The 26,085-nt window shown below is 45.6% G+C and overlaps 1 protein-coding gene and 1 long non-coding RNA gene across 2 annotated transcripts in view; one reads left to right on the top strand and one right to left on the bottom strand.

Annotated features, from left to right (window-relative positions):
* The window catches only part of SKAP2 (src kinase associated phosphoprotein 2), a 365,363-nt gene extending 347,187 nt beyond the window's left edge, over positions 1–18,176 (bottom strand). The window contains exon 1 of the mRNA XM_068236049.1: positions 18,003–18,176. Within this exon, the coding sequence (XP_068092150.1) occupies positions 18,003–18,045 (43 nt within the window). The 5' untranslated portion in view covers positions 18,046–18,176. The remainder of the gene's footprint in view (positions 1–18,002) is intronic.
* Positions 1–26,085, top strand: part of LOC137518343 (uncharacterized) — a 60,208-nt gene that overhangs the window by 4,417 nt on the left and 29,706 nt on the right. Inside the window, exon 2 of the long non-coding RNA XR_011020796.1 lies at positions 25,834–25,914. This is a non-coding gene — a long non-coding RNA (uncharacterized lncRNA). The remainder of the gene's footprint in view (positions 1–25,833; positions 25,915–26,085) is intronic.

Here is a 26,085-nt window from a genome sequence, read left to right on the forward strand (position 1 = left end):
GCCCTCAACATGACAAATTCAGCAATCGTGAGGCCCCAACAAGACAAATTCAGCAATCATGAGGCCCCCAACCAATCATGAGGATCCTGTAACGTTTGCGGAATCGTTTCCGTGGTCAGCGCACCAGACGTGTGCTGACGCGGCGGAAATCCTCCACAAACGTGTAATTTGGAGAACCCAGGTTAGGTGCAATGCACCAGTAGAGGGCCATTCCCACCAGCAGATGGAGCTGTGGAGTGCAGATGAGCACAGCCTCTGCACGGCCACAGATGCCAGATGGGAATTGTACAGATAAGGCAAAGTAGGGCATGATAGCCCTCTAAGAGAGAACACAGAGACAGACTAAATGTGTGTTCCCCAATCTAGTCGCCACCCAGCGACGGTGAACACACATCCGCAGAAACAAAGCGGGAACGGAATCGCAGGAGAGAGGCGATTGCCAGAAGTGACACAAGGCTGAACAGAACAGAGCAAGAGAGTAGCAAAGGCACAGCAAACAACAATGAGATGATAAGGAAAATAACAAACGCTATCTAAACGCGAACACCGCACACATTCGCAACAGCGAACGCGTTTCTGCACGATCACCGCGCGTTAGGCGCCCAGTGATAAGCGTGCCACCCTAACTGACCAATGGCACACAAACACGAAATAGAGAACGCGAACGCTTGCTAAATGGTTACCTCACCGAGCCTACAGCAAGAGTTCGTGACAGACAGACAGACAGGTGGGGCTGCCAGTAGCAACCGCTGCTCTGGCTAGCACCCCTAAGGCAGAGATACAGAAGGAGGCACTGCCACTACCACTAGGGCAAGTGCGATCCAGACAGATAAACAGAAGGGGCTACCAGTAGCAACCGCTGCTCTGGTTAACACCCCAAAGGCTGAGATACAGAAGGAGGCACTGCCACTACCACTAGGGCAAGTGCGATCCAGACAGATAGAGCAGCCAGCAGCAACCGCAGCTCTGGCCTACACTCCCAGACAGACAGAACGATTCCCTGTTGACCACCGCTGGCGACAAGGCAATCAAGACACAAGACTGTACAGGCAAAACAGATAATACAATCCGACTGCACTAGAGGGAATGCCTACTACAGTTCCAAGAATTACTCTAAGATAATCTTTAACAAACAGGCAAGGCTGACACTCTAGGAGTGTTTAGCAGTAACAAACCATTAAGATTACCAGCAAAGGATTCTGAGAGAACATGGTATTTATATTGCCAGCCTTCAAAGGAGGCAGCTAGGCAATCTGCATAACAAATATATGCAAATTCCTCAGCAGCAGAGCAGGTCTGAAACTTGCAAAGCAAAGACAGGTCTCTTTTCCAGAGACCTGCAGCCCTCAGACTTAAAGAGTAACTGTCAGGCTGCAGAAGCTAATTTAAACCTCTGTTCTCCTGTGTTAAACAGTTTAGAAGGAAGCCATAAAGCAATTAGTGAAGATAAAAATCTCAGTTACCTTTGATGTGTGCTTATCAGAAAGGCTGTTTTAGAACCATAAGGACGCAAGCCGCATACTAAACTGCAAAGCATTCTGGGGCCCTCCCCTCGGCTGCTAATGAGACGGTACAGGAGCTTCTAATCAGTCCAGCGTAAATCTCCGGGGCAGAGTACACTGCAGGAGTCAGCTATTGTTCCTAGCCACATGGCTCATTAATATTCACTGCACACTGTGTTGTTCAAGTAGGAGCTTATCTGTGATCAGGAAGCAGGCAGGACATGACGACACATTTGACAGAAAAACATGGAGCCTGCCATGAGCTGTCAGGAGCATCTATCTCTGCATATACTATATACAAATTCTGTGAAATCCAAACGTGGACAGTGAAATGCATATGTAATGTAAGTACAGCCAATCTTTAGCTACTGATATATGTGTTTATTTTCTCTGAGACCTTATACCTAACAGCTCCTCTTTAAGGAATGGTCAAACAGCTGTCTGTCTGTGCAGACAGTTGAGCGGATCATTACAGCCCCCAACAAGACAAATTCAGCAATTATGAGGCCCCCAACATGACAAATTCAGCAAACGTGAGGCCCCCAACAGGGGCAACGCCAGGGGGGTGCAAGGGGGTGCTCGAGCACCCCCTAGAATTGTCCAAGCACCCCCAAAGCACCCCCTGGAGTGAACTGACTTCAGGCGTCTAAAAGACGCCAAGTCAGTTCACAGCGGCAGCCCGAAGCAGCAGAGCAGGGCTACGGTAAGATGGCCGCCCGGAGCCCTGTTCTGCAGACTTCGAGTCTGCAGTGCATGGCTTCGGGCGGCCATTTTCCCGTAGCCCTGCTCTCTGCATGCAGGCAGGAAGTCTCGTCGTGACGTCGGGAAGGAAGAGGATCGTGGGCGCGCGGGCGCTGCGCGCCACAATGAGGTCGGGACTCGGGACAGGAGGTCGGGAAAGAAGGTCTTCTGGCTGTAGGTGAGTAAATGGGTTTTTCTTTTCTTTTTCAGGTGATGCTGATTGTGCATATTGGGGTCATATCTGCTACGGATTGTGCATATTGGGGTCATATCTGCTACGGATTGTGCATATTGGGGTCATATCTGCTACGGATTGTGCATATTGGGGTCATATCTGCTACGGATTGTGCATATTGGGGTCATATCTGCTACGGATTGTGCATATTGGGGTCATATCTGCTACGAATTGTGCATATTGGGGTCATTTCTGCTACCGATTGTGCATATTGGGGTCATTTCTGCTACCGATTGTGCATATTGGGGTCATTTCTGCTACCGATTGTGCATATTGGGGTCATTTCTGCTACCGATTGTGCATATTGGGGTCATTTCTGCTACCGATTGTGCATATTGGGGTCATTTCTGCTACCGATTGTGCATATTGGGGTCATTTCTGCTACCGATTGTGCATATTGGGGTCATATCTGCTACGGATTGTGCATATTGGGGTCATATCTGCTACGGATTGTGCATATTGGGGTCATATCTGCTACGGATTGTGCATATTGGAGTCATATCTGCTACCGATTGTGCATATTGGGGTCATATCTGCTACCGATTGTGCATATTGGGGTCATATCTGCTACCGATTGTGCATATTGGGGTCATATCTGCTACCGATTGTGCATATTGGGGTCATATCTGCTACCGATTGTGCATATTGGGGTCATATCTGATAACGATTGTGCATATTGGGGTCATATCTGCTACCGATTGTGCATATTGGGGTCATATCTGCTACCGATTGTGCATATTGGGGTCATATCTGCTACCGATTGTGCATATTGGGGCCATATCTGATAACGATTGTGCATATTGGGGCCATATCTGATAACGATTGTGCATATTGGGACCATATCTGCTACCGATTGTGCATATTGGGACCATATCTGCTACCGATTGTGCATATTGGGACCATATCTGCTACCGATTGTGCATATTGGGACCATATCTGCTACCGATTGTGCATATTGGGGCCATATCTGCTACCGATTGTGCATATTGGGGCCATATCTGCTACCGATTGTGCATATTGGGGCCATATCTGCTACCGATTGTGCATATTGGGGCCATATCTGCTGCCGATTGTGCATATTGGGGCCATATCTGCTACCGATTGTGCATATTGGGGCCATATCTGCTACCGATTGTGCATATTGGGGCCATATCTGCTACCGATTGTGCATATTGGGGCCATATCTGCTACCGATTGTGCATATTGGGGCCATATCTGCTACCGATTGTGCATATTGGGGCCATATCTGCTACCGATTGTGCATATTGGGGCCATATCTGCTACCGATTGTGCATATTGGGGCCATATCTGCTACCGATTGTGCATATTGGGGTCATATCTGCTACCGATTGTGCATATTGGGGTCATATCTGATAACGATTGTGCATATTGGGGTCATTGGACGTTTTTTGTTAAAATCTGCTCACATTACGTGTATTTTCTTGAGAAAACCTGCACAATTATGTGAATTTTCTGGGAAAAGGGTCACCAAAACTTGGGCCCTCTGTCTTTGCGTTGCACTTTTAAAGGGAACCCGAGGTGAGAATAATATTGAGGCTGCCATATTTATCTCCCTTTAACCACTTCAGCCTACAGCTTCGAAAATCTTATGCATCCAAGCAATGTTCACCTCCCATTCATTCGCTAATAACTTTATCGCTACTTATCAAAATTAATTGATCTATATCTCGTTTTTTCCGCCACTAATTAGGCTTTCTTTAGGTAGTACATTTTGCTAAGAGCCACTTTACTGTAAATACATTTTAACAGGAAGATTAAGATAGAAATGGAAAAAAAAACATTATTTCTCAGTTTTTAGCCATTATAGTTTAAAATTAATACATGCTACAGTAATTAAAACCCATGCATTTTATGTGCCCATTTGTCCCGCTTATTACACCATTTAAATTACGTCCCTATCACAATTTATGGCGCCGATATTTTATTTAGAAATAAAGGTGCATTTTTTCAATTTGCGTCGATCACTATTTACAAGCTTATAATTTTAAAAAATGTAATAAGATACTCTCTTGACATGTATATTTAAAAAGTTCAGACCCTTAGGTAACTATTTATGTAGTTTTTTTTTTTTTAATTGTAATTTTTTTTATTATTTTTTTTAATACAAAAATGTATTTGGGTAATTTTAGTTTGGGAGGTAAATAGCCAATTTTAGATGTAAAATAATGTATTTTTTATTCAATACAGGTATGTGGGTGCAGTTTACTATTTGGCCACAAGATGGCCACATTCAAAAAGTTCCTAGATGCGAACGATGTCGCATCTAGGAACTAAAATGAAGAGAAGTTGTTTCCTGGGGGCAGAAATACCACGCTCTCTGATGAGAAAGCGTCGGTATTTCTGCCGGGGACTTGGATCGGTGAATGGGAATTATATTCCCATTCACTGATCGGGGGGGCAGCGGGAGGTAGCGGGGGCGCGCGCGGGCGCGCGCCCGATCGCGCGCAACACACGGCTGCAGCACCACTGCCTATCTGGATGGATATATGCGTCCAGATATGGCGAAGTGGTTAAGCAATACCAGTTGCCTGGCTGCCGTGCTGGTCCTCTGCCTCTTATTCTTTCAACCATAGACCCTGAACAAGCATGCAGCAGGTCAGGGGTTTCTGACAATATTGTCAGAACTGACAAGATTAGCTGCATGGCTTGTTTCTGGTGTAATTCAGTTCACTACTACAGCCAAATAGATCAGCAGGGCTGCCAGGCAACTAGTATTGTTTAAAAGGAAATAAATATGGCAGCCACCATATCACTCTCACCCTGGGTTCACTTTAAATTACAGTTAGCCCCGCCCTCATCCGGTCATGACCACGCCCATTTTTTCGCCGCGGTGCGCTTCGCGCGCCGCAGGTTGTAGCCACACCCATTTTTTGCCGCGGCGCGCTTTGCGCGCCGCAGGTCGTCAGCTCCCCCGGAAATTGGTCCAGCACCTGCATAGCACCCCCTAAAAAAATTTCCTGGAGCCGCCACTGGTCATGAGGCACATATATAGACAGCATTTCACATAAATAGGCAGAATGCCCCCTTAATATGGTAGACACCTCTCACCTGGCTTCTGAATTCTCCTCTACTGGCTGCTGTGCCTGGCAATATTGTTTTTGGCTGGATTGGGGATGATATGTGGGCTGAAAGGCCTGGCAGTGATGCTTTGGCCTGGCTGGCGGTGATGCTGTGGCCGGGTTGGCTGGCGGTGATGCTGTGACCTGGCTGGCGGTAATGCTGGGCTGTGCTTGGCTGGTTGAAGTAAATGCTGGCCTGACTGGTGGTGATGCTGTGGCCTTTTTGACAGTGAATCTGGGCTGGTTAGCTGGTGGTGATGCTGGGCTGGCCTGGCCTGGATAATTTAGGTAGCACCAGGAGTCCCCCAGTTTAGGTAGTGACAGGAGCCCCCCAGTTCAGGTAGTGACAGGAGCCCCCCAGTTCAGGCAGTGACAGGAGCCCCCCAGCTCATTTAGTGACAGGAGCCCCCCAGTGTATGTAGTGACAGGTGCCCCCCAGTTCAGGTAGTGACAGGGACCCCCCAGTGTATGTAGTGACAGGAGCCCCCAGTTTAGGAAGAGACCGGAGCCCCCCCAGTTTAGGTAGTGACAGGGACCCCCAGGTTAGGTAGTGAGTGACAGGCGCCCCCCAGCTCATTTAGTGACAGGAGCCCCCCAGTGTATGTAGTGACAGGGACCCTCAGGTTAGATAGTGAGTGACAGGCGCCCCCCAGGTTAGGTAGTGAGTGACAGGGACCCCCAGGTTAGGTAGTGAGTGACAGGGACCCCCAGGTTAGGTAGCAAGTGACAGGCGCCCCCCAGGTTAGGTAGTGAGTGACAGGTGCCCCCCAGATTAAGTAGTGAGTGACAGGTGCCCCCCAGGTTAGGAAGTGACAGGAGCCCCCCGGGTTAGTTAGTGAGTGACAGGGACCTTCAGGTTAGGTAGTGAGTGACAGGGACCCCCAGGTTAGATAGTGAGTGACAGGGACCCCCAGGTTAAGTAGTGAGTGACAGGGACCCCCAGGTTAGGAAGTGAGTGACAGGGACCCTCAGTTAGGTAGTGACAGGCGCCCCCTTACCTTGACAGCTAGCGTGCCCCCATCCCCTTCCCCTGGGCCCGCTCAGGGCCATTTTTGGGGTCTGGAGGGGTCGCAGTATGAGGGGAGAGCTTGGTAGCACGTCGGTGGGGAGGGGGGACGGTCCTCCCCTCCCTCACCTCGGGCGTTCCCCTCTGCGCTCCCCTCCCAGCATTGAATACAGCGTATGCAGGCGACGGGTTTTAACCATTCTCGCAGACACATCACAACAGATTCAGTGTGAAGTAAATGAGAAAAGAAGCTCCTCTGTGTCTCCTTGGAACTCTGCCTGTGTATTGTTGGTCTCAGTTCCTGTATTGATGCAGCTACACTTTTTTTGTTGTTTAGATATTTAAGAAATGAAAGCCCAGGGTAATTTCTATAAACTCTTTGGCTTATTATTGATCCAGTTTCATAGTTAAATCGTTAGCTGTCTGCAAGCTTTATGAAATATTCATAGAACCAATGTGAGTACAAGTACAGTGGCTTATGTGAAAAGTTCCATTTGTGGGGATATATAGATGGACCTGGGACTCCTAGGCTATGAGAGTGGCTTCAACACATCCTGGGAACAACCAAGGCCGAGATCTATACTTCTTCTACCCCTAGGCCAAGTATGTTGTGGCTCCCCGTCTATGTGCAGCAGCTCCCCACTCATTGCATGTGTAGCCCCGCCTTCCATGTGTTATAGCCATGTACTGCAGCATTTCTCTTTCAAGTACAGCTCCCTTATCCATCACCTTCCCTTTTCATGTATTGCTTTATTTGCAGCCTTCCTTTTCATATGTAGCAACCCCTATTTCACGTCCAGGTGCCCCATTGATCTGCAGCCACCCAAGGCCCGGGCGTTTGTGGCCTTTCCAGAAATCCAGCCCTGGGACCAACACCAGAGCTTTCTGTCCAGGAGAGTACAGTGCTATGTGCAGCTAAACCACTGAACTCTCTTTAGGCCCGGGGACCACTAGAGCTGTTTGTTCTCTCCAGGAATCCCCAACAATTCCGAAAGCGAGCAATAGACTAATGAAAGCCTATAGCAGTGATTTCATAGGAGGATTGCCATTTTCCCCAAAAAATCTTTTTTTAAACTTCATATCTATCAAATACCACAGTGATACTCCCTCTCTGATTAAAAGGCAAAAACATAATGAAAAGAGAGTATAAGGATACTGAAAATAAATAGATTAAAACCCCCATCCTAATGCAAACTGGCAGAAGAAGATGGACACAAGACATCTCTAAAATAGGGGCCTAGCCTCTGTATCCTCTGAGTTCGGAGTCCCAAGGGAGACCCTGAGGTTGAGGAATACAGTTATCAAAGTTTGTGTGTGTACATGTGTGTATGTGTGCGTGTGTGTGTGTGTGTGTGTGTGTGTGTGTGTGTGTGTGTGTGTGTGTGTGTGTGTGTGTGTGTGTGTGTGTGTCTATGTGTGTGTGTGTGTGTGTGTGTGTGTGTGTGTGTGTGTGTGTGTGTATATATATGTGTGTACCCTATACTGGCTCTGATCTGGTTTGACTATAGTTATGCTTTTAATCATACCTATCAGACTTTATATTATATGCAGGGCCACACTTAGCTCTAAACACAAGCCTAGAGGTGAAAGTGTACTGAGAGGCGGCTGTCAGGAACTAGCACTCAAGATCCTGGAGCTGCCCTGATGCCACTAACTTGAAGCATAGAGAGCTGGATGGGCAGTCTGGATACTCATACAGCCCACCCATCTGCCTCTATATGCTTCGTCAGCAGTGACCAGCCTGTGCATGTAGCATAAAGAGCTGTGTGGTGGGATCATGGAAGTAAATCAGGCCCTAATTACAGTATACAGCTTTCACATTCTGTTCACTGGCTGAGATGACCTTACAGCAGATATCATACAGAGGATTTGAGGTTTAACTTAGCATGATGTTCTATTTTAAAACAACATTTATCAGTTTCCTGTTTGTGTTTTTACACTTCATTTGGTTGAATATAGTGCTGCTAACTGTACTTACAGTAAGATATGCTTCTTGTCACAATGCTAAGGCTACCTGGGCAATTGATGATGGAAATGTAAAATGGGCTTCAGGTAGACATAAAGTACTTGATGGCCATCAGATAGATTCCCTCTGATCAAATCTGGTCTGTTCTATTAGCTGGCCACACACTGGACACAGCTTTCCAATAGATTACAGCATGAAACCTATTGGAAATCTACATTACTATACCACTGCCGCCTCCGTCTGCCAGACTCCCCGATGTAATGTGTAACGCGCGCCACCCCCACCTCTTCCTTCCAGATGAGCCTGCAGCACCCTGAGCAGCCCGGGGTATTCATTACATGGGGCGAGACCACCCAAGGGTCTATTGGTCAGCGGAAAACCGCCACTTCCTACACACACATGACCAAACCCTTTCAAGCTTGAGAAACCATAATGACAGATAGCAAAATGTAAAGATGTATTCAAATACAATGACCAGATTTTTCTTGGCTCAACCTGGGACGGAGGGAGGAAGGGGGGTGCTAGTGCAACACACGATGCATGCCGCGCCAAAAAATGGGCGTGTCCATGACCACGGTAGGAAAATGGATGTGTCCGTGACATGGTGTGGGCGGAGCGAACTGCAATGTAACTCTGAGGCAGTGGCCCAGAGTTTCCTCTCAAAACACAATAGGCAATGTGACCCTAAAGGTAATAAGGCAATGTTCACCAAACACACAAGAAAGCAGTGTTCCCACAATGATGTGGTGAAGTAAGAGATTTGCATCATGGATGTCAGTCCATGCAGGGCCGGCGCTACCATAGAGGCAAAGGAGGCAGCTGCCCCAGGGCCCCAGAGCTTGTAGGGGCCCCCAGTGGCTACAAGAGGAAAAAAAAATTCAAATCGGCCTTATAGTTTTTGAGAAAATCGATTTTAAAGTTTCAAAGGAAAAAAAATACACATTTAAAAACCTGCCGACTTTAATGGTTAATAGCAAATCCACCTTAAATGCTAGAAACCCAAAATTTGCAGGATATGTTAAGGAGATCATTAGGAATAAGAGGAAAAAACAATTTTTCAAAAAGACTTTATAGTTTTTGAGAAAATCGATTTTAAAGTTTCGAAGGAAAAAAGTATACTTTTAAATGCTGTAAATGTCATTTTTAGAAAGCACACCTAACGGTAGTGTAATTTTACATGCATCAAACGAAAGCGCAATAAATTTCCTGATGGGGTTTCCCGGGGGGGCTATACGCAGCCGCAGCGCTTTGGCCAGGGATCGCTATACAGCCGCAATATGGCTGTATGAAGATCCCTGGCATTTTTTCCTATTTTCCCATATTTTTTTTTATGTTTAGAGTGTGGGAATTTTAAAAAAAAAATATGTGGGGTCCCCCTTCCTGAAACTTTTTAACCCCTTGTCCCCCATGCAGGCTGGGATAGCCAGAATGTGGAGCTCCGACCGATTGGGACTTCACACCCTGACTATACCAGCTGCACAAAAGGTCCCCTAATGCCGATTTTGTTCTGGGGTATATGTTGGGGGGCCCCCCCAGGTTTATTTTGCCCTGGGGCCCCATTGTTGCTTAAACCGGCCCTGAGTCCATGACATAACTATGAACTCTGTAAAGTGCTGCAGAAAATGCAAGTGCTACATAAATACATAATAATGATATGGCGGGACATTAGACTTTGACTATGGCCAGGATTAGATTGTAAGCTCCACCAAGGACATGACTACATTCTCTGTAAAGTGCTGCCTTAGAAACCAGTGCTATATAAATACATAATAATATCATAGGACACTAAACTATTACTATGGTGAAATTAGATTGTCTGCGAAATCTGTAGAAACTGTTGATGCTACAGTATTAGCATACCATTTAATAATCAAGAGCCCCCAACATGCCAAATGCTGCAACAATAACCCCAAAGTTTCAAATGCAGTCTCATCAAATAATAACTGCAGCAACCGTTACCTCTGATACATGAATTGCAATAACCGTTACCTCTGACACATGAAATGTAGCAAAAAATGATTACTCCGACTCTGCAAATGGTAAATGAGGCAAACATTACCTCATGCGGCCACAGAGTCTCACGCTTGGGACACCCAGCGGCCAAAGGTGGGACATAACCTGGGACACATTGCAGCCTGGGACGGGACCCTGAACCTGGGACGTGTCCCAGGCAAAACGGGACGTCTGGTCAGGGTAATTCAAATTACCCATTTTTACCTAATTATGCTTGTTTCATCATCAGAAACACATTTTATATCTATACAGCAGAGTCTCGGTTATCCGGCATTGATGCCGGATAAGTGTGCTTTTTGGTAGCTAGAGACTCAATATTAAAAATAGGCTTAGCTAAAACAGTACTATGCCTCACTCTATATACATACCATTAAATGTTAAAGTACAGTAATTGAAAGTATATTAACCTTGGGGGAGTCGTGGAACCCAGCCGTCTTTAAGCACAGCAGAGCCCACCAACAGCCTAAGAATTCGGCTTTCACCACTGCGAGTACTGCCGGTTGGTTGATTCTGCTGGTTAGTTGAGTTCCGGGAAAACGGGACTCTACATATAGTATATTGTCACCGTCACACAGCCTTTTGCCCCAGAGCACCTCAGGAGATCAGATGATTTTCCTTCTCATTTCAGTGTTAAGAAAAAAAATTCCACAGTGATTCCCCTCGGATATGTTCTCGCTGCTCATAATTCATCTCCTTAGCGACCTGACCAGAGTGACCTTTGACCCAGAGGTAGTTTTGATGGCGCATGCACAGTAAGAAATGTTGGCCTGCACGATCTCTGCATGCCATCACAGAACTGGAAGCACAGTCTCCAATATGTTCCCTCTGCATGTAATTCATCCCCTTAGCAGCCCAAACAGAATGTGGCGGCGCGGCGACCTCTGACCCGGAGGTAGCTTTGCCGCCGCATTCGCAGTAAGACATTTTCCGCTCTCAGACTGCGCTCCCAGTTCTGTGACAGCATACAGAGATCGTGAGAGAATTGTAGGCACGTCTGAAAGATGAAAATTTGTCACTGCACATGCGCCAGCAAAAATAACTCCAGGTCAGAGGTCGCTAACACACTCTGGTCAGGCCCCTAAGGAGATCAAATATCAGCAGCGGCAACCAAAATTTTTAGGCCAAGGGCCATATCACCATTCTTAGGAGTGGTAGGAGGCTGAACTAGCAAAATTATGCACATTTTTTGGTGATTGTCATTAGGTACACTATGCTCGTTACTTCTCGTCAAATAAAACATTTTTATGGGAAATAACCCATATACCATGCAGTGTTCTCCCCAGGCTCTTTTAGCCGGGTGCTCCACCCGGCTAGATTTGGTGACCACCCGGCTGTCATCGGCTCACCTCCTCACCTCCTCCTATGCTGTAAGCAGAGTTGCCCTGCATTTCCATCTCAACCCACCCGGCTACTTTTTCATGCCACCCGGCTACTATTTCATGCCACCCGGCTGGGAAAAAATTCTGGGGAGAACACTGCCATGTGCAGTTAGCACAGTGGTAGCTGCTAATCAGTTGCTGTTACTGCTGGCCCATGAATGTGGTATTGCAGCTACGGCCTACAGGCCACATGGAATTAACAACTGTATACAGCTTTGAGGGCCACCAGAAATGGCTTGGCTCCGGGGCCGGTCTTTGGACATGCCTGCTTTAACCTAAACGCAATTCAAACACAGGAAAAATGCTGCATGCACTGCATTTGTGTTTGGGGGAAAATCATATTGCACCAGTAGTAAAAAGCACCATGATTACTGTGTTAATCATGGAGCCCTTGCAGTTGTGAAATCATGTGTGATCCTAACAGCCTCGTTTCTATGGGCTTACAAAGCGTGCAATCGCCTGTGGCGCCGGATTGAGTGACAGGAAGGGAGCGCAGCGGCAGAGGGAGCGGGCATAGCTTGTTATAACTCACCTTCTTTCCGCCAATCCCCCGCAGCCTGAATCTCCTTCCTTTTTCGGCGTCACTGTTACCAATGCGACAGACGCCGGGAAAGGAAGGAGATTGAGGCTGCGGGGGATTGAGGTGAGTTATAACTATCTATGCCCGCTCCCCCCTCTGCTGCAGGGCACCTACCTATCTAATCTTAATGGTGGACACCTACCTATATAATCTATACTGCAGTTACCTACCTATCTAACCTATACTAAAGGCACCTACCTATCAAACCTATACTGGGGCACTTACCTATCTAACCTATACTGCGGGGCACCTACCTATCTAACCTATACTAAAGGCACCTACCTATCTAACCTATACTGGGGGCATCTACCTATCTAACCTATACTGCAGGCACCTACCTATCTAACCTATACTGCAGGCACCTACCTATCTAACCCATACATGTGGCAACACGATTTTTTACACCCTCGCCCTGTGGGCAATTTAGCCTAGAAACTGCTCTGGATCCTAACAATGGATACAATTTGGCCAGTGGAAAAAACCCGTTACTAGTATAACCACAAAATGGTAATTTCCATTCAGGCTGGTTTTACACATATTTTTTGCGTTGTGATGCTCCTGCTGCATCGCAAAAATTGCATATGAACATGGTCATATGCATAGCGCTACCCCAGCCCCCCACCTCCACCCCGCTCAGTGATGATCTCCAAGCTCGACAGGAAGTGTGTCACTGGGAATTCCCCTCCATCCATGCATGTGCACTGCGACACACCGCGCTCAGCTCTTTACACTACGTGCGTTGCCCACTAATTTCAGTTACAGCAGGTGACAGGCTTTAAGCGCAGTTCCTTCGGTAACATACTGCAGCCCTTGCGTCGGATTGGATACTTACGGTGCACCGCAACGGACTGCAATAAGTGTGCAAGGCAAGCGTGCATTGCTTTTGCGACCCCTTGCGGTAAAATAGGGTTTTAGTAGGGGTCTATACAGGCAAGTTAGAAAATGAAGGCTTGTACACAAATTCCTGCTCTGAACAACATCCGTTTCATCCACCTCTTATTTAATGTTATTACAAATGCTGCAACCAACATTGTTTTACCCAAAATAACCTATAATCAGTAAATTCCATGAGGTATAGAGAGTGGAAGGCCTTTCATAATCTTCAGAAAAACAAAGAATATTCATTCACAGCTGTTATCAGTGTAATAGGCTCTTGGTATTTACTGTCAACATGATATCACTACTTTCTGATGGGTACTTGGAAAACAAAACAAAATCAGAACATTATATCTTTCTAATAACATGTTCGTCAACCATCCATTACAGTATTAAAATAGCAATTCAATATTATTATTTTTTTATGCCAATCCTATTTATAAAAAATAGTGTAAGTCCATTTTTTTTTTACCATGTATAAAAAAGGCTGCAGTCTCTCCTTATCCTGGCATTGCAAGGCTCTTTGCCAGCACAGTATAATCACTTATGCTATTTAACCAGATTAATTAAAAATGATTAGTATTACAGTACTGCATTGCATGTTTATACAGCCTTGATGGAAGCAGTAAATTTGGGCGGCCATAGGTGCCCATACAAATACCGTTAGCACTTTTGCTATAAACGAGATCTAGCGTTTTTAGCTACAAATTATATTTAGCTTTTTTGCAGTGGGGGCAGTTAAGGTTAGGCGTCTGTGAGATGGGTTTTAGGTTAGGCATAGGGGATTAAGGTTAGGCGTGGAGGAGGGTGTCTTAAAGTGTAACTGGCGGGCATAAAATCAAAAAATCCATTCTTTATTTTTATCTGATAAACAAGTAGTAAGGATGCTAACCAGGCAATCCAAAATTAAAAATCACTATTACTTTTCTTTAAATGATCATTCCCCGGTTTCCCTGGCTCTTATTTGATACATCTGCCTCACAAAGGAAGTTGCAGGGCATGCTGGGTTGTCTTTTTTTGCTTCTTTACTTCCCCTCAGACTTAACTAATGCATCCTGATTGACTGAAGCCTCTTTCCCTCCTGTCTTCCCCTCCCACACCTATGTTCATCTCTGAATGACCAATATTTCTTATGTTGAGACAATGCACTTACTATAGCAGAGCTGGGTGGGAGTGCCTGAAGACTGGGAGAAGGGCGGACAATGCATAAAAAATCAGGCAGAGGAGAGTAAGGGAGGAAATGACATCAGGATTGACTTCAAGGTAGACACAGTTAAAATGGAGAATCCTAAGAAGGATTTTCTCTTTTTTTACTATCGAAAAATCACTAAAATCAAAATGTGGACAGTGCAATACATATGTTCTATAAGTAGAGCAAGTATCTATCTACTTATATATGTGGGGGGGGGGGGCTGAGAATAGTATGGCTGACAGCTCCTCTTTAGCTACTAAATGACCACTCCATGCCAATTAGTGTGAATGCAGCGGCAGCCCCAGGACTGCCTAACGCCAATTGGCGCATAGTCCTGCACTCCGTCATCAGTCTCCCTGCGGTGATCCCCGCTAGGAGACTGTTAGATGGCGAAACCGCCGTCTATTTACCAGGGCTGTGGAGTCGGTACAATAATCTTCCGACTCCTCAGTTTATGAAACCACGACTCCAACTCCGACTCCAGGTAACCAAAATGGCCCCGACTCCGACTCCTCGACTCTGACTCCTTAGTCTAATATTTAACAGGGCTTTGGATTTTGTACAAAAATCACCCGACTCCGACTCCCGACTCTGACTTCTCAGTTCATGAAACCATGACTCTGACTCCAACTCCGACTCCGGGTGCCCAAAATTGCCCCGACTCCTCGACTCTGACTCCGACTCCACAGCCCTGCTATTTACATTGTACAGCACTGTGATCTATGGCAGCGCTGTACTGGGGACAGCTGTGATGCTTGGCTGTCCCTTGGGGAGGCACAGAGATCGATCAGCTCTCATAGGCTGATGTATAAAAAAAACACACTGCAGCAGCGATCAGAGCCCATCAACAGAAAGCTCTGTTAGTGGGCAGAAAAGGGGGGGGGGGATTCATATGCGTGTTGACGTATACGGCTTTGTAGCAAGCTATTAAAGCTGCAGAGGCCTAATTTGTAAAAAAAATAGCCTGGTCACTGGGGGAGAGGGGAGTCTGTGGTTAAGGTTAAGCTCAGTGGTTGAGGTTAGGCATTAGAGGGGGATGTTTAGGGTTAGACATCATGGGGGGTGGTTAGGTTTAGGCATAGGAAGAGGGAGGGTTAGGGTTAGGTCTAGCCGTAGTAAAATATCGGTATCATTTACCTATATTTTACTGTCTTAAATTGCTCTTCATAGTAGTAGAATATTAGTAAATTTACCAATTTTCTACTAGCCGATATTTCTGACGCCCAAATTTCTGAGCTTACCTGCACTGACATCTTCTGCTTACAGAGCCTATTGTGTGTCACTAACTGTCCCGCAGAAGAGTTCATAATCTAATCACTACCATAGTCATAGTCTATGTTTGTATCAAAGACTAAGACCACTTTCAGGTGGAACTACCGTATTTGTATGTTTTGGGATGTGGGAGGATACCAGACTTCCCGCAGGCAGTCCTAGCTCAGATATGAGCCCGGGGCACTGGCTCTCTAAGGTGATAGTGCTATCCACCACATCACAGTGTGCTGTGTGCCAGAAAGTGGATGTGGTAGTGATGGGTCATGGGGCAGAGCCAAATGTACATGAAGCCAGCTTCACATAATTCAAAGACAGAGGGCCTTCCTAGTAAAACAATGGATAAAGCCCATTCATCTTTAATTAAAAAAGGCCCTAGTTATCATAGAAAAAGCATGAGATGTACGAATATAGTCCTCACCTTCTAAGATATATAATCTAGCAGAATCCGAACATAACAATCAGGCAGTATATTACCTCAAAATAGAGAACTCACCAGTGTGTGCAACAGACATTCCAAGTAGCAGCATGATCCTCAAGAAACACAATTAACTAGTGTGTCAGCTCTAGTCCACATAATTAGGCAGAATTTTCTCCAAACATTAAAAAGTATATGTAGAGCTATTACCAAAATCATAATAATTAGGCAGAGATTATTTTTCCCCAATAAAAATCATAATTAGGCAGGCCCACCACCACCGCCAAAGACGGTGACCCAAACATAATTAGGCAGAGGCCCCCATAAAATCTCCAAACGTAAATAAATACATGGTGCCTAATTATAATTAGGGATTCAGGGGAGCGGTGCCTATTAATGCATGAGGATTTAAGGACACTGCATATTTATGTATGTGTATTTAGGGGGACTGCGCCTATTTATGTTTTGGGGATTTAAGGAGTGGGGCTCTGCACAAAAAAATGTTTGCATATTTAGGGGTGACAGCTTTATTTTGCTTGAGGATTTAAGGGAGGGACCTTGATTTATCATTTTTGGGTATTTAGGGATAAAGCCCCTTATTAAATCCGACCCCCAGCATAACAAGGCAGAGTCCCCAGTAAACAGAATAAGGCACAGAAACCTCTTTAAATCCCCAAACATAACTAGGCAAAGCTCTCCACCAAACATATTTAGGCAAATCTGAGTCCCCCTCCCATCTTCAAAGATAATTAGCCCCTGCGAGTGATCATTTCAGTGGATATACTGTAATTTGCAAGTGTACACATAAGCCAAGGTGTAACTGCAAGGGAAGTAGCCCTTGTAGCGGGGGGGGGGGGGGGGGGGGGGTTCGAGGCCCATGCACAGGGCCATGGAGATCCCAACTGCTCACCCTCCCTCCAATACAGTGCCTCGCCCTCCACAGCAACTGCAGTCATGTAAAAAAGTCAGGTTTTGGAAAACAGAAAAGGAATTTTTCTAAATTCCCCCCTCAGGAATCTCCAGGTCCCTCCATCAGCCTGAAGCCCTGATGGGCTCTCAGTCAGGAGGGGGGTGGGACTTCAGCTGACAGAACATTGACTTTCACCTTTAAGAAGGGGGGGAGAATTTCAGACTGACAGTGTCAGTTGCTAAGGATCAATTATCGGCTTATCCTGATGTACATAAGGTATGCAATAACAACATACTGTCAAAAAATAGTAAAATTTCATAAGCCAACACAGAGCGCTAACTATAATGCTCATGTTAAAGCGGGCCTGGACTCAGAACTTCCTCTCTGCTTTAAAAGATAAGCAACAGCATAATAACCTTTAAAGTAAAAACATTTCTTTGTTACCGCTGATACAAATCCTGCTATAAATCTGCAGTGTGTCTACTTCCTGCTTTCATGGAAGCAAACATAGGGTTAACATCCTGTGTTTACAAATTAGCTGCTCTGCCGTGGCAGAGGAGATTCCCGAGCTGACACAGCTGAGATCAAATTACGGTGGTGATTAGTCACAGATAAGGGGGGATTAGACAGGCTAAACTCTAAATACATACAGGGTGCATTTCTCTATGTTTTCCTGCTGTCCTGTGCAAGAGTTCAGGTCCACTTTAAGTGTTGTGCAAGGCATATAACTAGTGATATTTTCTCATGTAAAAGAAGGAAGTAGAGAAGAGTTGACTAGAGAGAAAGTTATACACTGTACAGTCCGATCCCCGGTGCTCCTCCCTATGTGTGTTACCTGCAATAATATTCCTTACGTCCTCAGGTAGTAACTGATTCATGGTGAAGGGCCAGTTGCTTCTACACAATGGGATATCTCAGAGTCCTGGAAGCAGCAATGGAGCTTGTAGCTGCTACTGTGTGTATGAAAACAGGGAAGTAAAAGGCACAGAGGAAGACAGAAAAGCCTTCTGTGTGTGTTTGTTCTGTTTAAGGAAGTAACTGGACAAATCAGCCGGTCGGTCCTCTTCTCCTCCCCCAGGCCAAAAGCACACAATTGTGTAATGATAGGCTTATGGTGTATTTTCTCTGATGCAACAATGAATGAAAAGAGCAGCTCCCTGTGTGTTTTACACCAATGCCACAGTATACAGCTGTGTAACCAGCAAAGCCGCACTAATTCCTGCTAGTGGACCTACACAGGTTATGGAAACTTTCAGCAGATGTATTCCCTTTATTGAATCAGCTTGAAAGCTATTTATTGCAAGACAAATTGCACTAAATCAAAGAGGGAAGCAGTGGTGTAGCTACAGAGCCATGGGCACCAGTGCAAAGTTTATGCTGGGCCCGCGTAGCGTATCGCACAATACAGAACACCAAAGCCGGCTTTCCAAGGACAGCCACTGTGTAAGAAAAATAGGTAAGCAGAGGAAAAGGATTGGTTTTAACCACTTCAGCTTACCTCCCAACTTTTTGAGATGAGAAAGAGGGACACTTAAGCCACGCCCCTGCCACGGGATCAGTTGAAAAGGGCTCCATATAATATAAATATTAAGTGGGCGCTTTTGGGCTTGCTTTAGGGGTGCAGCTGCCGGATCTGGTCCAACATGACATCCCCCTATGTGGATGAAAGTGTCAGACAAATTCCGACATCTTGATCCCCTCCTGCTCCACGCAGCAGCCAGTATTAACAGAATTACGTTGGCGTGTGCAAGGGGGCAGAGTTAGAGTGTGGTATTTAGATTTATTTTTACTTAATAGCAGACAACTCCCCATACATTTTAGGCATACAGGTCCTAAGCCTCCAATCTATTATATTACTGTATCATGAATGCAAGATAAGAGTCCATGACTCTCTTCTAGAAGCAGCACACATCAGCTGGATCACATGTCTGCCCCAGAAACAGCACTGACCCTGGGAGATGGCCAATGGTAGCCTCCAGCAAGCATGCAATATCGTGACGGTTCCTACAGAACAGTGGCATCCTAGTGCTATTAACCTAAGGAAGGGCTCCGCCCGAAACATGTCGTGTGTGTGCCTCTGCATGCTTTAATACAGTTTTTCTACTGAAGCCATTTGTGTGCCGTCTCCAATTTTTGCATTGTACCACGGTTTTGCAGGAGTGGCGTACCTGCAGGAGGTGAGCACCGGCACGGAGGTCTGTCTATCAGACCTGGAAAGGTGTGTGATGAGAGAATATTTGAAGATAGTGCTATTCTTACCATAATCTGACCTCCACATCCTATCCATAGGCTTACACAAATGAATAATATTTCATAAACCTGATAACTGTCTGAAAAGAAACGCTCATATGAGCAGTGTGAGGTCATTGTGGCCTCCAGAATTGAGCCGCTGCTCTACAGGAGGTCTCCTTCCTGTACACAGTCACAGTACAAGTGCACAGGATGTCTCATGCCTTATTTCCACTGAAGAATTCCAGCAACATTTCTGTTCAGCAGGATTCTGTGTTGTTGCAGCTGTGAGACATTTAGTACTATCTGCAATATTTGATTTGTGCCACTTTGCGTTTAAAAGGCAAAAGTGAAGACTAGTGAAGACAAGACCTGCTGAAAGTTATGAGTTATAACAAGTGATGAGAAAAATAATTCATTTCTTGGAAAACTGGCCAAACATCAAGTACAAAATGAGCATGTTTGTCAGCTTCCAATTCATGTTTACTTACTAAAGTGTATGATCATAAATGTAATAAATGGCTTTTTGAAGCACTGGCATTGAGATTCAGTGGTTTCCTCAATAGTCATTGACACATACACTAAAAAAAAGCCGATGTCACAGTTAAACATCCTGTGTGAGTCTGAAAACATGAACTAGACAACAAATAAAACACAATGACAATCTCCCGTTACATGTGTACAGCTTGCTAATTGCATCATGTTATAACCCTATCCTACAACAACCCTAACATTTGTATAGCCCTTTTCTCCTGTTGGACTCAAAGCACTCAAGAGCTGCAGCCACTGGGACGTGGCTCAAGAGGCTACCCTGCAATGTTAGGATCTTGCCCAAGGACTCCTTACTGAATAAGTACCCTAGCCAGGATTCAAACCCTGTTCACTCAGCCCAAAGGCAGAACCCTTAACCAGTACACTATTTTAATTTCTTCCTGAAGTAGAATCACAGTCTGGGGTGATGTACAGTAAAAACCTATTCCCCTACTTTTTTTTTTTTTTGCTGGTATAATAATCCCACCTGCCTTTGACTCAAAGTAATGTCACTTTTAAGCAGACATGCACATAGATGCACAAGCACAGTGTTTTGTCCACCGTCCATTGCACTGTGGAGTTACAGCACATTCTTTTCATCAAATCACCCCCAATGTCGTCTAAGGCTCCACACTATAAGCGCTTTTGTGAGCGCTTGTGATTGCTGAGAGCTTTTTCCCATTCACTTTCATTAAAATCACAGGAAAAATCACGTAAAATTCACATAAAATACACAAAATATATAAAAGAAAGATTTGACGTGATTTTTACGATGAGTTTAATGAAAATGGAAAAAAAGCTCAACAAGTGCTCAGCAAGCGCTCAGCAATCACAAGCGCTCACAAAAGCGCTTATAGTGTGTATACAGCCTTAGAGGATGGAAAATGTACATACAGAGTTCATGTCCATTGAGAATCCCATGCCAAGGACACAGGAGATCCGATCACAGGATGGGGACAGCCATGACCGGATGATAGATCACAGATATAGGAGTAGAAGTGTCAGACAAAAGGATATGCAGCAGTGCAGGGTGTTTTTTTAGGCAGCAGAGAAAAAAATAAGAAAATTAATGCATTTGTAAACAATAGACAACCAAGGGTGTTCACAGATCCAAAGGTGTAAATAGTGCAATTGTGGGAGGAAGCGGGTGTCCAGTGGGGATTGGGGTTCAGACTTCTTACTCCCCTGTGTTCCCCCAGAAGCCACCACTCACATAGCTCCTAACCTTTGGAGCTAGCAAAAGGGACACTTAGGCCTCTTGCACACTGCAAGCAATTCAGATTCCGCTTTTTAATCAGTTTTTACCTCCGTTTCAGATTCAGATTTGCAGTGTGCAAGGAGCAAACTGCAAATCTGAATCTGAATCGGAAGTAAAAACAGATTAAAAAGCGGAATCTGAATTGCTTGCAGTGTGCAAGAGGCCTAAAGGTGGCCACTAACGGTCCAATTTCTAGCGAAAAATCGTATGAGCGATCAGAAATTCTGATCAGATTGGTTGTAAATAATCTCCATTGATGGGCACAATCGAATATGAACGATTATAAAAATAGTCGTTCCAATTGGATTTTGGTAAAACCAAAATTTGGATTTTCTTGTTGGTTGTGATAGATAGGAAGCAAAGATTGGTTCGTTGATGGTGTAGTGAACAATTTTTTCGTCTGATCAGAATTATCCGATCGCTTGAACGATTTTTCGCTACAAATTGGACCGTTAGCGGGCATCATTAAGACCTAACTCTGCATCCTCCTACACAGTTCCATGGTTTCTAGTGCTTCCCCCCCTCCCTTCCCAATATAGCTTTCCTGGTGGTGTTTAGTGCTGCACCCCACCCTCTCCAATAAAGCTTCTCTGGTTGTTTTTGTGCTCCAAGTACTCCCCCCCCCTCCCCCCTGTGCTTTCCCAGCCCAGTCTTTCATGCAGAGTAATGGGTGCAGAGGTAGTCATGCTTCTCTTACTTCCCCTGTCAGGCCTCAACGCTCTATGTCCTCCTCTCACCGCTCACCTCTCGCTGCTCACCTCTTGCTCTATTGGCTGCCATTTTAAGATCGAGGGGGGTGATGGGGGAGCACAGGATAGTGCTGGGACATGGGGGGTTTTCATGGGACCATACATCCCATCCTATACATCCCAGTCCTACATCCCAGTCCTATGCAAATTGGGATGGTTGGAGGGTATGCACTCATCCTTTCCTTCATTAGCAGATAAATGCAGTGTAGAGACTGGAATCTTACCTCCATCAGTTCCAAGCCCTCTCCATTCTGCAGCCTCAAGCTGACTTCTGCCTCATGGTCCTGAGTCAAGGTACGGTATTCTTATACATTGAAATAATAATTTAATATTATGGTTGTGATTTCTTCTGGCTCGGGGAAAGTATTCCACTCCAACTAGCTGTCAGGTATGTAAACTGTCTTCCTTTGTGTGCCTGCACTACTCACAATACCTAGCAGTGAATCTTTTCAGATTTATCACAGGAAAAGGCTGAAAGATGTCTGGTTACAGTCTAGAGCCACTAGATGTCATGTAACATCAGTGAGCACTCAGTAGATGAATAAGATGAGTAGTGTCTACATCCACCACCCATAAATAAATACACTCTTAAACTATGGCCGTACCTCACCCAGAAATAGACAGTTATACTATGATTATACCTTTTCTACATGGGTATTTCTGGAAGTCCTCATCCATATGGAATTGATAAATAGCAAAGTATACTGTCCCTCATCTTTAAACCATGTGAACCATGAAGGATGATCTGCTATGTTCACCCAGTACTGACAACCTAAAGTTCATTTCATCTTACCCTGTACACCTTCAGCTCACATGAATTTAGATTGCCAGGAAATAAAGTAACCTCTTTCTGTTTTACTACTGATTGTTGGAATCCAAGATAACATCACATCCATTATGAATAGAAGGAATTCCTGCCAGAAAAGTCCACACCAAACAGTGATGATCACGTGACAATATGGTAGGCTATGCCATAATGTCCTGGGGCTGCAGCAACTGCCAACTGGCTTCCATTTTCCAGATGCTATTGCAATCCAGTTCAAAAATGCTTTATTGGCAGGACCAAATTTAGCATTGCCAAAGCAAAACATTAGCGTTAGCATGGGAGGGGTTGGTTGTAGGATTATAGGCATAGCACCTTAGATCAGTGCTGTGGGGAGGAGGAGAAGGACATTGAACAGCAGCAACATCCTAGAAGGTGGAGAAGGGTGTCTATAAACAGTGGGATCTCTGACATCTGGGCATTCTTTTACACCTCAGCTTGTGACACCAAGGGCATTTTTACAACCTTTTTGCCTAGTGACAATGTTGAGATAACAGACCACCAACAGGAAGTACTTTACTGGGATACCTGTGGGTCTGTGTGTGTGTGTGTGTGTGTGTGTGTGTGTGTGTGTGTGTGTGTGTGTGTGTGTGTGTGTGTGTGTGGTGTGCGTGCGTGCGTGCGTGCGTGCGTGTGTGGTGTGTGTGTGTGTGTGTGCATGATGAACCACGCTCCCACCGTGCACGCTGCCTGTGTCGCCCATTGACTTGTATTACTGCATGATAAGCTGTGGTGTCTAAACAAAGCTTAACTAGTACTCAGGGCCGGTCCGCCCATGAGGCTGGGTGAAACATTTGCCTCAGGCGGCGCTTCTGGGGGGGCGGCACCCGCCTGTCCATGTGTCCAGGGGGCCGGCCGCCGAGCTGGAGGAGTATCGGGCAAGAAGGGGGTATTGGGCGTAGCGGCGGGAGTGGAGTTGGACCCCCTCCCTCGCCTGGGTCCCCCGATCTGCGCTCCCCCTCCAGCTGTAAAAAGTTAAATAGCAGCCGCTACTAGTGAGAGGCAACGGGCGGGGATCACTCACCTCTTCTGCGTTCCAGCGTGCGCTCCACTGACGTCACTTCCTGCAACACCGTCCACTTACAATACAGTGGGCAGCATTGCAGGAAGTGACGACAGTGAAACGCACGCTGGAACGTGGAAGAGGTGAGTGATCCTGGCTCGTTGCCTCTTACTAGTAGCGGCTGCTACTTAACTTTTTAAAGCTGGAGGGGGAGTGCAGATCAAGGGACCCAGGCGAGGGAGGGGGGGGTCCAACCCCCCTCCCCGCCGCTTTGCCCAATACCCCCTTCCTGCCCGCTACCCCCTCCAGGTCGGTGCCCCCCCCCCCCCCTCGGCTTGAGGAGGAAGGAGGGGGAGCGGCAATTTTTTCTAAGTTTGCCTCAGGCGGCAAAAAGTCTAGGGCCGGCCCTGCTAGTACTAAATGGTTAAAAGTGCCATTACTGTTGGGACCACTAGCCCACAGCTGGGAATATTGGGGAAACTACTAGGCTGTCAGGGAATTTAATACTGTGGGGGATTAGTGTCATTATTCTTTATCGTTCCTAATGTTTACTGTAATACATTTGTTATCTTACATATATTGCAGTCATATATAAGATTCATAGCTTTTCAACTGCAAGTTTATTTGAATTTTTGTAATTAACATCTGCTCAATAAAATATTTTATGATGAATAAATACTGTGGGGGAGATGGTGGAAGCACTAGGCCACCACCACTGAGAATACTGTGGTGAGACCACAATAAATGTGTCCTTGCCGTAAACCAGCAAAGCTGTAGAAATGCACAGGGAGAAATACATTTTACTTCCTGTTGTTCCAGACTTATGTTCAGTTAACACTGTGCTGGGATGGCAGTGTATCCATACAGTGCGATACACTGTTCACTCTAGCAGTCCATGGTGGTGTCCCATAGTGGCAACCTAGGCCTAACAGGTCTCCCCAGGTTTCCCCTAACTTGTGCTCCCGGGGCCCCTGTAAAGTTTTTGGCTGCATAGTAACTCACCTGTCCCTCCTGCTCCATTAGTGTGTGCGCTCTTGCTTTCATTCTCACCTGGCCGCATCTTCTCAGTAATCTGGCGCATGTCATTATGTAAAAACATGCGCCGGATCAGTGAGAAGAGGCTCCCCAGTGACGATGAAAGTGAGAGTGCACGAAATAAACGGAGCAGCACCCCCGCCAAGACAGATAAGTTGCTATGCTGCCAAAAACTCTGTGCTCGAGGCCCGGCGGAGCACAATACAGTTGAGGGTTCCAAGGGGGGGGGGGAGAATTCCTACCTGGCAAGAGTTGTCAGGGTACACTTTTGTAGCTAGAATCGGCCCTGATCTTTGTTGGCCAACAGCACAGCAAAGCTTTGCGCACTGTGGACAGTTGACATCAACCAGCGCTTCCCTCTTTTGCACCTTTTGATAGATATGAACTATTTATCTTTTTCCTTTTCATATTTCCCTCTTTCTGCAGCAGCATATGTGGCTCATATGTGACCAGATTTATTCAGCTAATCTTTGACTTCAGAACATATGAAGCATCATAAATCATTCGTCCACAAGTGTTTTCAAAACCATTTTTACGCTTCCTCTGCTTCCAGGCACTTCCCAGCAAGGATTCTCTCTTTGATAATCATGATCAGATGTGTCACATTAATAAAACTGAAAACTGTCCCAGCGATAAAGTTTGAAGATCTTTTGGCTTTGTGGTCTGGTGGACATACTGGAACAATTACAGCTGCAAAGTGTGAAGCCTCCATTTTTATTGCACCCACCCTTATAGGATATCCTATGAACATTACTCCATTCAGTGTTAAAAAGGACCACAAACTTATGAAAGTTCTAATATCTATATATTCATGTGTTGCCTATTAGTGTCCCGGAATATCTGGAATCATCTAGGATATACATTGATATTGGTTGGCTGCAAAAGGAAAGCTTCATAGCTGAGCACTGTACTGGAGATATTAAATTCTGCAAAGCATTTGTTTTCAATAATGTGGTGTCTTCCATAAACTCGGGCTAAGAGATCTTAAAATATCTTCTATACTTGTTTTCACTAATGTTTCTGTCAAAATCCATTTAGGTGGTCTTATTGCCGTTAAAGTTCAAATTACACCCAGACTGAAGACTATGTTGAGGAATTTTATATAGATCAGGTTATCTGGTAAGTCCAGAGATCTTTGCCATTTGTCCACAAGTCGGTCAACAGGAATGAATTATGTGGAAATGTCAATTGTTACAATGCACAATTTGTAGCTACTGTATTTATAATTGAAAGGCAGGGCACAGAGTGTGACGGGGGGGGGGGGGGGGGGGCCTTTTTATATAACCACGC

The sequence above is a fragment of the Hyperolius riggenbachi genome, chromosome 5, assembly GCF_040937935.1.
Source record: "Hyperolius riggenbachi isolate aHypRig1 chromosome 5, aHypRig1.pri, whole genome shotgun sequence".
Classification (NCBI taxonomy): Eukaryota; Metazoa; Chordata; class Amphibia; order Anura; family Hyperoliidae; genus Hyperolius; species Hyperolius riggenbachi.